The following is a 14,131-nucleotide window of genomic DNA, read 5'->3' on the forward strand; positions in this document are numbered from 1 at the left end:
ACTTTCCACATTTGTTCCATCAAGGGGTTGAAATCGCCTACATATATAAGATTTGTTTAGGCTTGGATAACATTATATGTAGGAATGAACAGAATGAAAAAATAAAATAAATTAAATAAATCCTTCTACAAATTATTATTATTAATAATGTTTTTGTAAAATTCAATTGAATAATTTATTCCCGCGATATTATTAATTATACATAGACATAAACAATAATATCAACATAATAGCAATGGAATAAAACCAAGACAATCCCGATACAATAGTTAGTCTCCTAGCATAATTATAATTTATATAGCCATATTAACTAGTGACGATGTCATTAGCCTAATGATTAGGTATGAAGTCTGGCTGTAATCAATAGTTACAGTCTCCTAGCATAATTATAATTTGTATAGCCATATTAACTAGTGACGATGTCATTAGGTATGAAGTCTGGCTGTAATCAGATATATTGGGGGGGGGGGGGGGGAGGCAGGGGTTTAGGCTCCACAAATTTTGAGACAGTTAACTGAGTTATATATTTTATAAATTTTTATTTTTATTTATTTATTTATTTATTGTACGTTTGAGAATGCGATGAATCCCTTCGGCAACTTTTGTGGCCTTCGACCATACGTCACCCCCCATTCCCCCATGTATTTTCTGGATCCACCACTTGAAAGTACAAGACGTCTATTTTTTCAAACATCTCGTTGCAACACTTAACTAATCTGGTGCAATCTATTTTTATTGACAGTATTGCTGCCCTAGTATTGTATCCGGAAGTATTAAGAGTTGTCTTCTCTTGTTTAGGAAAATGCATTAAAATCAAAACCATGATTGTGTAGCTAACAATCGTCGAAATATACACATCCGAGATGTCCATTTATAACACAGAAAGGTAATGTTACGTACTTGTTACTTTTGTGATTCAAACACGTACTGGTAATGTTTTGCTGCACAAACAGCTTTCGTCATCAACTATTTTAGTGAAGATGACTGCAATATACACGAAACCTAGGTAGCCAAGTTCCCAAGATAACGGCTTATATTATAGTTATAACATAAAGAATGTTGTTTTTATAACATTATTTAACTGTTGTTATACATAAATTGTTAACGTATTAAAGCCGCAAAATAAACCTGATGTAACAAGTAAAACATTGTATTAATGTTTTCAGTGACGTCACGGCAAACTCGGAAGCATGACGTCACGCTGATTGTTTTTGTTGTGAAAGATCTCACACCACTGTTACAAATAAGCCACATGTTATTCTAGAATGTTGTGTTTTTATAAACTTGTAACAGATATTTTAAATAAAGCCAAAATGTAGAGGGATAACTTAATTTAAAAATACAAATGACCATTATATATATTATATATAAATTACATTATAATATATATATATATATATATATGTGTGTGTGTGTGTGTGTATGTATATGTATATGTATATGTATATGTATGTGTATGTGTATATATGTATGTGTATATGTATATGTATATGTATACTACTCAAAAGAATTTAAGGGTCAAAAATTTATAACCAAATAAGTTTCAGATTGTATTAGATTGATGATGTAAACTACACCAATTTTTTTATTTATTGTTCCATATTTACAAAAAACCACAAATAAACGTCACTGTATACAAGAAAGTCACATGACATGCTGTCAAAGTTGAAGGTTGTCAAACATGGATTTTACACATTAGAACATTCGTTTAATAGTGTGTGAATCCACCCCTGGCGCGAATACACTCGACACATCGTTGCCTCATGCTGTTGATCAGACGTCTGAAGAACTCTTGGGGAATGGCCTGCCACTCTGCCATAAGAAGTTGACCCAGATCATGAAGGTTGGCCGGAGGGGCATGGTTATCCCGAACTCTTCTGCCTAATTCGTCCCAGGCGTGCTCTATTGGGGCCAAGTCAGGCGAATATGCTGGCCAATCCATCCTGGCGATACCTTGTTGTCTGAGAAAGTCCGTTACCACCCTGGCGCGGTGGGGTCTGGCATTGTCATCCTGCAGAACTGCCCCGCCGCCAATCTGCTGAAGGCCTGGGAGAACCAACGGCCGGATAATCTCATTCAGATAGCGGATTCCATTCAGATTGCCATCCACCACATAGAGGGGGGTCCTGTGGTGGATAGAGATGCCGCCCCACACCATGACGCTGCCACCACCGAACCGGTGACGTTGTCTAACGTTAACGTCAGCGAAGCGCTCCCCAGGACGTCTGTAGACACGAACCCGACCGTCGTTGAACTGGAGACTAAACCTGGACTCATCAGTGAACATCACTCGACCCCACTGAACACGTTGCCACCGCAGATGAAGCGTGCACCAGTGACGTCTGGCCGTTCTGTGACGTGGTAGGAGTGGTGGTCGAACAGCCTGGCGACGGCAGCATAGATTATTGGCTCTCAGACGATTGCTTATGATTTGATCAGACACTCGAGTTCCAGTCGCAGTCTGCAGATTGTCACGTAATTGGCGTGCAGTGGTTGTGCGTTGACGTAGAGCCATATTGGTGATGTAGCGGTCCTCTCTATTTGTAGTGCTTCGGGGTCTTCCCGAACGTGGACGATTTCGAACAGAATTCGTTGCTTGGTACCGTTGCCACAGTCGGCCAACGACACTCTGACTGACACCAAGTCTCAGAGCAACATTTCTTTGCGTATTGCCATCCTGAAGCCAAGCAATAGCCCTTCCTCGATCTTCGATAGTCAGTTGAAGTCGTACCATTGTCGAATTTGGAGTGTGCACCGTACACGAACGCAAGCTCCAATTATACGGAAATTCAGCATTGGGAACATGGAATACACGTGCAAAGCGTGCAAATGAAGCGCTTTGTGAAAAAGCAAGTTATGGGCACTTAGCAGACCTTTCGCTTTCGCCCTAATTTACGTGCAAATGTAAGCATGTTTTCGCCATTAGAACTAGTCGACAGTGTCAATGACAGTGGGTTTTAATTCATTTATGGGTTGCTTAGACCCACTTTCGTCAAAATGGAACAATACCATGCGTGACATTATGGTCTAGCTAATATAATTGACATTCAGAAAATAATGTCGAAAATATCGTCTGACCCTTAAATTCTTTTGAGTAGTATATGTATGTATATATGTATGTATGTATGCAATTTTTTGTGAAATGCCCACTTAAGCCAAACTCTGTATTAAAATTAATAAAAAGAAAACAAACAAGCAAACTCAAACACCCCTACCCCAGAACACCCAGATAGCTTGGCATCATCTGTTGTTAGTATATAATTATTAATATTTAATAATATATAGCATTTCAAGTTCAACATTAATTTTGATGCCAATACCATATCTGTATTCCATGATTTATTCATCTTGACCGGAAATGAAATGAAAAACAGAATTTCAGAACGTTTATTGTTCATTAATCTAGAATACATTTACAGGATTTGAGTACATATTTCATCAAGTATGGGAACATTGATTAGTGATATTTCTAGTGAATTGAAAATTGATTAGCAACTATTGTTTAATGTTTTAAAATTGTTTAGCAATCTCTAAAACGTGTGTAGTGAATCGTGATGTGATACTAAACAAACTGTTCCGTACAGGTATTGTAACACCTGTATTGATGCTAACTAATTGCTATTAATGATGTTTTATTTTGAGACACATTGAACATATTACAGGTCTCTAAATAGGAAGTTAAATGTGACCTGCTGTTATATTTTTGTAAATAGCAGGCCAAAAGAACTATGACCTGCTAAGAATAAATATGGCCTCAATGGGGTCAGTGGAGGGTTTGGGAGAGTGTGTGAAAAAGTAGGACCTCCGAGATATGTTTTAGACCATTATCAGATAAAAATATAACAAAATCAGGAGTTCAGCCTCGGTTAAATAGAATATGATATGATCATACATACATCGTGTGAATTTTTATTTCACCTGTTAAGTCTAAAAAATTGTCTGCTTTTTGCTTTTCACGTGCACTATTTCGAGCACTGTGTTAAGTACTTTGGACAAACGCTCCTCGGAGAAAACAAACAAGTTCCCTTGGCACAGCATGTTTGGTTGGTTGGCTGGGTTTTTTGTGTGCTTTTTTAAATTAAATTAATAAATGCTTAATTGATACTGACAGTATACATCACTCTTTCGTCATGATTTAAAAAAAAAGCTAAATCAAATTTTGTTAAATATTCACATTTAAAGTAACATGTTTTGCAAATATATTAAGGTAGACTGCAAATGTACTATTTCCATTTTGTTTTGGTATGACTGAAAACCTACTGTATCATTCTTACCAACCACCATTTATTTTGAGATTTTGTTGAATAAACTACTACGAAATATTCTCTCTAACTCTGTCTTTTAAATGCACTCTTGTTTTAACAGAGGACAGTGAACATCATAAGAGTGGGGATCTAGAGGTGGCTTCCCTCCTCTCCTATCACGGCCTGCAGAGTGTCTTTTAATATAGGTGGGTCATCGTCGTTGTGATGGCCAAGGGACTTCCCAAAGGGATCGAACCGAGGGGTGGGGTGGTGGAATGTGGTTGGAGGCATACTGCCCTGAGAAGAATTTTAATTTCAGGTGTTCAAATACGGGATTTCCAGCCTTCTGAAGCCAATAGCAGGAAAAGGTGGTTCGGCAATCCCTGTCTACAACTAGGGCAGTGTTTTTAGTGCAGATATTGAATTATAGTTTAGTACATGTATGTAATTTGAGAGTAAATATCTTTCACCCAATATGGTATACAAGTATTTGTTTTAATTATATTGTATGCACAAGAAATATAGAAAACACTGAGTTTGAGTTATTTGTGTAAGTTGTTTATGAACTGATACTTGAAATTTATGTATCCTGTAGGAAGCAACAGTCACCCACTTCAGGACAAACTGTAAAAACATCATATGTAATATTGTTTACTTACCTCATTGATAACTATTTGTTATTAATAGCTACTGCCAAATTAGTTTGCCACAACAAGTTTTTAAATGAGTCCCATTTTTAACATACTGCATACAATGTAGCGAATAGTCGCACTCTGGAAACTTGTTACTTGTTACATAATTCTCATCCAGAGCTCACTCGGTCCATTGCCAAGTTAACCTCTTTTTGTTTCATACAAAGTGGCTACAACATTTAAAACTTGGCTAAACATTTTTTATTTAAATTAGTCACTTATAAAGGTGCAGACCCAAGTTTTAGCTGGTGAGTATGGACACTAAGTTTAGTTAATATACAAACCTGCAACACATCTGGATAATGTTACAAAAGAGTGAAACAAGAGTTGGTAAAGTCAGAATGGGAAAATATCCTTAGAAACAGACTATCACTTGATTCCATACCGTAACTATTTCTTCTTAGACATACGTGTGTTTTTAAAAATACGAAACATGCATTTTGTGATATTTAAAACACCAGGATGACCAGAAACACTTCAGATGTACGGAAATGGATAATCTAAACAATAAAATCTTAGTAATGATAAAAAAATTACTGTAACAGTAAAATATATGCCTACAGTGTTTAAAATCTAGGGTCTGTGAGTTTAATTAAATTTCCAGAAAATACTTTCTATATACATGTAAAACTTGAATAAAGCACCACAGAATTGCCCACATATAATTAATAAGTGTACTGACAATATTTCTACATACATGTAAAACTTGAATAAACCACCACAGAATTGCCCACATATAATTAATAAGTGTACTGACAATATTTCAATATACATGTAAAACTTGAATAAACCACCACAGAATTGGCCACATGTAGTTAATAAGTGTACTGACAATACTTTCTATATACATGTAAAACTTGAATAAACCACCACAGAATTGCCCACATATAATTAATAAGTGTACTGACAATATTTCTGTCTGTTTTTCAGATGTTAAAATGATACTGTTCCATTAGGAAGTACCAAATCAACGAACAAAGAGGATAGCAGAAGCTGGCTTCACGATGACGTCTGACAGTCAAGTGTTGTACAAGTCATCAAAGGACTCCCACAAGAACCGGTGTACGTACAGCTGTGGCAACTGTGTTGTCAACTTCTACACGGAGCTGTCGCTGATGCTTCACATCGCAAATGCTCACCCAGACAGCCTCTCGTCGCTACGCGTCGTCAGGGAAGTGACGACCATATTCCGGTGTCGCCTGTGTGATGATGAGTTCACATATCTGTCAGACTTCAACAGTCACATGAGTGTTCACGGGCCACGCAACAAAACGACAATCCCCATCATAGCCGAACGGATACAGGTCACCAAAAAGAAGGAAGACACTCCAGCGCCGAAACCAACAAAAGTGAAGAGGTTTTCAAACAGACAGACTTCCTCTGTGCCCATTCACACAAGATGCTTCAGCTGTGGAAAAAAGTTTACAGATTCGTCTGGCTTCACCGCTCTTGATTCTGTGAACTTCTGTATTCTGCCAACTCCCGAATGCACGAAGTGTAATCTGGCTTTCCCCACAAGGAAGGAGCTTGTTAAACACAACAAAATCCACAGTGATGCTTTACCTGTTTACTTGAAGGAACCGGATGAAACAGATCAACAAACGGCGCCAATAAAACTTCTAAAAATTGAAGAAAATGCCAATCAGCAGTTCAAACTTTACACCTGCTCTGCGTGTAATAATAAGTTTGCAAACAACATCAGCAAGGCTAAGAAGATGCTGATCCCCTGTGTTAACACAGACACTCCAATTGCATTCGGTGTTCCTCTGAATGGACCAGAGCCACACTCTCAATCTCCAGTACTGACAGAATCGGACGTGTCTGTCAGACAGCAGACCTACGTGATGCATGGACAGTTTGTGGGTTCAGAATTAAGAGCTGAATCTGGACAACTGGATGGACTGGAGACGAAAACAACAGAATGTCCGTCTGTTTTAGTCGGCCTGCTTCAGGGCAACAGGATGAGGGTCATCCAGCCAGACTTCATGCAGTCGTCGGAAGGTAGGAAAGATGGTCTGGTGCCAAGCACTGGCGAGAATATCATGTCTGGAACACTGGAAGATGGCAGCGAGTTTGTGATCATGAAAAGTGATGAGACTGAATTTGTTGTTAAAGCAGGTAAGGCTAAACATACAGCTAAATATTTGAAGACATCCAAAAAGAAGAAGACTGACCAAAGTGTGGATATGTCAGATGCTGCAGATCAATGTATGAGTGACGTTAAAGGAAGACAACTGCCTCTTAGACCGATAAAACCAGACCCTGATGCAGAATGCATTCCAGAACAGAGACCTGAAACAGGACAGAACAGTGGAGAGAGTGACAGCAATCAAGTCCCTGTCTCTCCAAACACAGCACATAATGTGCAGGTGCCGATCAAAACAGAAGTTACGGATGACGACAGCAGTGAGTCTGTCGTGTTTAGTAGAGCATGTCGGAACAAGCCACACAGAAACACAGTCACGAGATCAATGGCGAGGAAAAATCTACATCACTCTAACGTTTCAACAGTTCCAGTTGATGTTAAGAGAGTGGAAAAATCAGTGCCTAATCACGGGAACAGACCAACAATAGATGAATGTTTGAAAAAGGAAGCAAAGAGTGAAACCGATCTGGACAGTCTTCTTGCCGTAGAGAAGCCACTGGAGGGCGTGTTCAATCTGAGGATGAACATCAGTACTGATGGTGAGAGAGTTGCATCAGATGACCTTGATAAATTGTTAAGTATCGAGAAACCATTTCTTTATGATGCTTCTCCTGAAAAGAGACAAAGTGGAAAAGATGAATTAGTAGTAGTTAAAACTGAGCCCACCTCTCCAACAGTAGACAACAGAAGTGTGATTGGTGAAGAAAGTGAGAATGACAGCAGAAATGACATTGTGTTACCCGAAGAAAGTTTAGTTGCACGCGAGAATACAACTGGAACAAATGCACATCTGTCTGTATCTCAGGAGCTTGCGTCTAGTTCAAACAGCAACACTGTGATCAAGAGTTGTGATTCAGATGCTTCGTGTCCACTGAAAACTGTGAAGACTGAGCCTGACGCCGATTCATGGGATCACTGGGAGGACACGTCTGTTATGAAAACAACACAGTGTAAACCGGACACCATCAGTGATGAAAGTGAATGTTTGGTAAAGATAGAAAATGCCGAAGACAACACAGAAGACATTTCATGTTTACCTAAGATTAAGCAAGAAAAGGAGGATTTGTCATACGAGCAGTGTGCGAGTCGTTTCCCTGGAATCAGTCCGGACTCGGACTCTAGCAATGACGAGCTGCAGGATTCTAGAGACCCAAATCTTTACTCAGCGTCGCAGGTTAAACAGGAACCCGATGACGCAGACAGGCTGCTGAGAATCAAACGGGATCTGTTCTGTAAAAAGGGTGAGACAAGAAAGTACGATGATGACATGTCTGAGAGTGAAGCTAGCCTTGATTCTCCTTACCTCCAGTCCAATGTGGAGAACATGGAACTCACTTCTGAGATGGAGACTTGTCAAAACAGTTCAGTTTCCAAGCCCATCGAACGCATCTTCGTGCCGCAGTCGATGCTTGGAGTACACAGACTGCAGCTCAACGACGTGCTCAATAATGTCAAACAGAAGCAGGTTGCAAGTGGGTTAGACTTTGTAGACCTGTTAAACGAGGAAGCCATCCCAGCAGCAACTCCTGGAAAGGTATCCTGGAGAAAGAACTATCGCAAAAGAATAGCTGATTTGATGGCCGGTAAAGAAATGACGATGGAAAACAATGTCCCAAGCAGAAATAAATATCCAAATGTCCAGAGCAAGAGGCGCCATGCTCATGCTGATTTGGTTGAACTGCAGATGATTCAGAAGGCAAAACAGCGATCAACTAAGCGGAGTTACTATGGAAGAAAAATAGCAGAGCTTACAGCATTAAATAAGGGACTGCAGGCTGCATTAAATGAAAAGAATGAGACTGTTGATGATAAGAAAGCCGATATAAAAGACAATGTTGCCCTTGAGGTAGTTGAGAATGTTGTTATCGATGAAAAAACAAAAGCTCAATCTTGTCAGGGAAATAAAGTTGGAAAAAGAAATACTGGCTCACTTCCACTTAAAAGACGAAATTTCTATGAGAAAAGAATAGCTGAACTAAGAGCATTTGAAGATGTTGACATTTTAGAATCTGAAACCGTATCCGTAAGACTGTCTAAAAACACTTTACCAGAAAATTCTGTGGATGGCGAGAAGGGCAAAAATAAAACTGACTATAAGGAAAGAATGGCTGACCTTGACAGGAAGCTGAAGGTCATTCGGGAGAAACAGAAGTTAAAGAAGGTCAAGTCTAAAACAAAAGAGTCGTGTGCATGTCCGACATGCGGGGAGAAGTTTTCCGACCAGGAGAGCACGGTGAATCACATGAGGAAGGTGCACGGGAACAAGGTGGTGTACAAGTGTGACTTCTGCATGAAGATGTTCGAGAACAAGGAGGACAAGGTGGAGCACCAGTTTGTGCACATCGAGGAGACGAAGAGCGCCGCCTACTCCATGCTGCAGTCTGACCAGTTCAAGTGCAACATCTGTAACACCAGCTTCCTCTTCTCACAGTCCCTCGTGCAGCACTTCAGGAAGTTTCACTCCGGAGACCAGGTCAACACAGATAGCTGATACTCACTGTGTCTGGGGTTCATCTAGAGTTATCTCCCTTGTATGATGTGTAGACATGTGCATGATTGGGTTATATCAGAATAGCTGATACTCACAGACTAGGGTTCATCTACAGTTATCTCCCTTGTATGATGTGTGTGATTGGGTTATCTCAGAATAGCTGATACTCACTGTCTGGGGTTCATCTACAGTTATTTCCCTTCAGTGTGTAGAAGTATGTGTTCGGTGGGGGAGGGTATAGGGGTGATAGGACCATCTCAGGATACAAAACACAGTTATAAATAAAGTATGCTCTGTTTGGTATACACTGTTTTGGGGTTTCATCTAGATGTACTTGCCTTGTAGTTGTACGATGTACGGCATATCTGCAAATCATGTATGTTTGTTTTATCTAGAGTTACCTGCATTGTATGGTGTATATACATATGTACATTTGTGACAGGGTTGTCTCGGCAAACAAATCCTCAATGTTTCCATGATGAATGAAGTAAACATTGATTTGTTTTATCTGGAGTTACCTGCCTTGTATGGGCCATTCAAATATTACGTAACACTGTTTTGGTCAAAATTAGACACGCTCCCTCCACCCTGTAATGCTCCGTAACACACTAGACCATACACCTCCAACATATTATCAACACATGGAGATACCCCTCCCATTTACAAACAAGTCATGCGATGGGTGTAATATAATTTTAATGTACTGGGTTTTTTTTATTGTGGATAGCATTGATACACATTGAAACTCCATTTATAATCGTTATTGTATGTTTAACTGTCAATGTTAACATTGTCCTCTTGACAGCATTTATGAAAAAAACCCACCCCCAAGACCTCCAAAACCAAACAAAACAAAATATTTTATTAATTAAAAATGTGTGTTAAATAACTGTTCAGCACAACCCACCCCTGTAACACTACATAATGTTTGGACCTACACCCACCAACTAGGGTCTCCACGAGTACTTGGGCATCGAGTCTAGCAACACTCGAGTCTGTTTAGAGGACTATTGTACCCGTACAATTGAGACAATGCAGGGCACTATCTTCAGCAGTAACTAATCAGCAATACAAGGTAACTAATCACAGTAATTATAGGATCTAACTTAAACAGTAACTAATCAGCAATACAAGGTAACTAATCACAATAATTATAGGATCTAACTTAAACAGTAACTAATCAGCAATACAAGGTAACTAATCACAATAATTATAGGATCATGTACTAGTTTCACCTTTTAATCTGACCGTAACCATCCGTCCATCCAAATACTGAATGTATCAACCGGTTTCTAAATGCAATACAATGGCATGATTTGGCATCCATGTTCAGCTCTGGAATTAGATGCATGCCATTTCACTTATTCCTTAGTCTCATTGTCATCTAGTGTAAGTGTTGGGGACTCTGGTCTGGGTCGAGTTTGACTCTCTAGTACCCGAGTCAAATATGTTGTGGAGGCCCAGCCACTGACCCCTGTCAAGTATTACATAATACATTTGTATTTGAATGGCCCCTATGATGTGTATACATAAGTACATGTGTGATAGGGTTCACATTCTCAGAGGTTTTTTTAACGCAAGTTACTTGCCCTTTATGATATGTATACCAGATGTAGATCTAGCGGGTTAGTATTGGAGGTGTAACCTCCCCCCACCTCTGAAGTTCAAAGTGCCCAGAAACTCCGGTTTACAATACATTGAAGTTTTTAAAGGAAGAGATGAATATTCTTGAATAGACAGCCTAAGTCTACTGGACAACAAAAGCTAAATCTACTGGACAACAAAAGAAGTGTAAATATTTGAAAAATATTTTATTTCTGTTTTTCATAACAAAATTAATTTGGTAATTTTCATGAAAACGAAATGTAAATGGATTCCAAATGAATATGTTTAAATAAATGAAAAAAACATGAAATTAAAATTTGGGTGTCTTGTATTGTTCTGTGTTTAGCTGGACGCCAAAAATTAAAAACAATTTGGCGAATTTGATCAGGAAATCAGGAAGCCAAATTCAAGTAACATTTAGATAAAGAGAATTATTTTTATAAATAGCTATACACATAAAAAATATATGCAGCCCTGGCGTAGGATGGGGGGTTGGGGGCAACTGTGCAGCAGCAGTGATGGTTTTTATATTATACATGTATTGATATATATCTGTGTGTGTGTGTGTGTGTCCCCCCCCCCCCCCCCACCTTCCTATGCCTGTGTGCAGTTTTTGAATTTGCTTTTGTGCAAATTGATATGACATTTATTTGCCAAATTCAACTTTAAATCCTCTAAATGTGTTAACATGATGAATGAAGTATACTTGTGTATATGGTATAAAACCTCTAAATGTGTTAACATGATGAATGAAGTATACTTGTGTATGTGGTATAAACCCTCTAAATGTGTTAACATGATGAATGAAGTATACTTCTATATGTGATATAAACCCTCTATAAATGTGTTAACATGATGAATGAAGTATACTTGTGTATATGGTATAAACCCTCTAAATGTGTTAACATGATGAATGAAGTATACTTGTGTATATGGTATAAACCCTCTAAATACAGTATCGTGGTGAATGGTGTAATGTATACTTACATACATGTGTATGCGGTTAACTCTGTGTAAATCCTCTGAGCATTGTGAATTGAACTGTTTGATTATATATATATATATATTACTTGTGTTCATATGATGCATTTTGTACCATTGAAAGTTAATCATTTATACTAGTATACTGGGCATAGTATTACACTGCTGAGAACATACATACATTATCATGGGTAACAAATTTGATTAACACATTTTATAACTACAGAACAAGATGCAACAAAACAAAACAGTCAAGCAGTAGATGGTTTCTTTAGGCTGTACGTTCGCCACCTGAACACACCAGTGCAGACTGAAGGTGACACATGAGTGCCTGGTTCGAGAATAGCCGATTGTACAAGACAAACATTACCATTTCAGAGGCACTTGTACAGTGTATGGTCGCCTTTAGGTAATCAGTAAGTGCTGGGCTCCTCAGTGGTTGGTTGGTTCAACTCCTCTTACACTTCACTTTGCTCAGACTATGGACGCAAGCAGCTGAACCAGATCAGAAACCTGCCCACTCACCAGGGGTTTACCCACGATTTATGGACATGACTTATGGGATTTGAAAAATTAGCATCATTTAATCCAAGGCTCGACAACTGCACCAGCCCTCAGTCCCTGCTGGTGAATGTTTGGTCTGGGCTAGTGAAAACTATCAACTTTATTATATAACATTTAGTGAAATATCTTAAAATTTCAGTGAAATAAAAGTATTATCAGTCACTCAGTGACGATAACACATTTTAGAGTGAAAATTTCACTCTAAAATATGTTATCATCACTGTAGAAAGTGTTATCTTCACTGTAAGAAAGCCAGAACAACTGCTGGCATTTTAAAAATAAAGGTAAATTGCCCAAAATTATATAATAAATAGAAAATTTCATGTTTTTTGTCAAATATGAATTATATCTCATCTCGTGAAGTTTGCAACCATATCACACTCATTGTGCTTGCGCAAGAAGTGTGATATGATTGCAAACTTCACTTGATGAGATATCAATCATATTTGACAAAAAACATGAATTATCCTCTATGTATTGCTATATTACATAGGACACTAGCCAAAGCTTCTGGGAGGGCTAGTGACTTTCTCAAACATTTGTCCAACACTGTATGATCAAAATTGGGAATGATGCAATGCTCCACTGTTAAATTAATTTATCACAATAGACATGATTACAAGAATATTTACACATCAAATTGGAAGCTTCAGTGCCATTTGATATCTTGGGATGGGGCCCATGTTCAGTAACAGAAAACCTGGACTAATCCCTGCTCACCCACACTTTGTTTATTAATTTACTGGTTTCTGTACTGTATGTCATGAATTATCATGATTTGAAAAATAATCATCAAATCAATTCACAGCTAGCTGTCAAATTGTGTATTTCACCAGGGCTTGTTTATTTATAGTTACAGGGACTAGAGTTAATGGTAGACACTTTTCATATAGGACCATCGTTTTGGCAACGTACACAATATATTCCTAATTGTAATTTCATTTCATTTCCATATTCTTCAGAATTCTAAAAATGGAAGTAAAAGTTTAAAGGTTTAGTTTGATGACACCACTAGAGCACATTAATTTATTAATCATCGGCTATTGGATGTCAAACATTTGCTAATTCTGACATAGTTTTCGAGGAAACCCGCTACACTTTTTCATTAGTAGCAAGGGATCTTTTATATGCACTTTCCCAGACAAGACAGCACATATCTCAGCCTTTAATATACCAGTCATGGTGCACTGGTTGAGATGGAAGTATCATGCACCCAGTTTATTGTTATTATGATGATTTATAATATGATGTCATTCCAATACTGACCGCGTTCAAATTAAAAATTAGCTAAATTATTAATATGCTTAACCACAATGAACCCCCACCTGTCAACTGTACTTACCTTCTCCTTGTCAGAAGAGTTCCTTATTAAGCAGACAACACCAGTTACAGGTTGCTATGTTTTTAT

The 14,131-nt window shown here is 38.3% G+C and overlaps 1 protein-coding gene across 1 annotated transcript; it reads left to right on the forward strand.

Annotated features, from left to right (window-relative positions):
• The first annotated feature begins 745 nt into the window (after positions 1-745).
• On the forward strand, positions 746-12,761 carry LOC121383320. The gene is made up of 2 exons (XM_041513272.1): positions 746-886; positions 5,867-12,761. The coding sequence occupies exon 2, from the start codon at positions 5,941-5,943 to the stop codon at positions 9,571-9,573; it is 3,633 nt and encodes a 1,210-aa protein (XP_041369206.1). The 5' UTR covers positions 746-886; positions 5,867-5,940; the 3' UTR covers positions 9,574-12,761.
• Positions 12,762-14,131: the final 1,370 nt, after the last annotated feature.

The sequence above is a fragment of the Gigantopelta aegis genome, chromosome 10, assembly GCF_016097555.1.
Source record: "Gigantopelta aegis isolate Gae_Host chromosome 10, Gae_host_genome, whole genome shotgun sequence".
Classification (NCBI taxonomy): domain Eukaryota; kingdom Metazoa; phylum Mollusca; class Gastropoda; order Neomphalida; family Peltospiridae; genus Gigantopelta; species Gigantopelta aegis.

Bases quoted from the DNA above. Each gene is read 5' to 3' on its own strand.
- LOC121383320 (XM_041513272.1), top strand. From the start codon at position 5,941: ATGACGTCTGACAGTCAAGTGTTGTACAAGTCATCAAAGGACTCCCAC.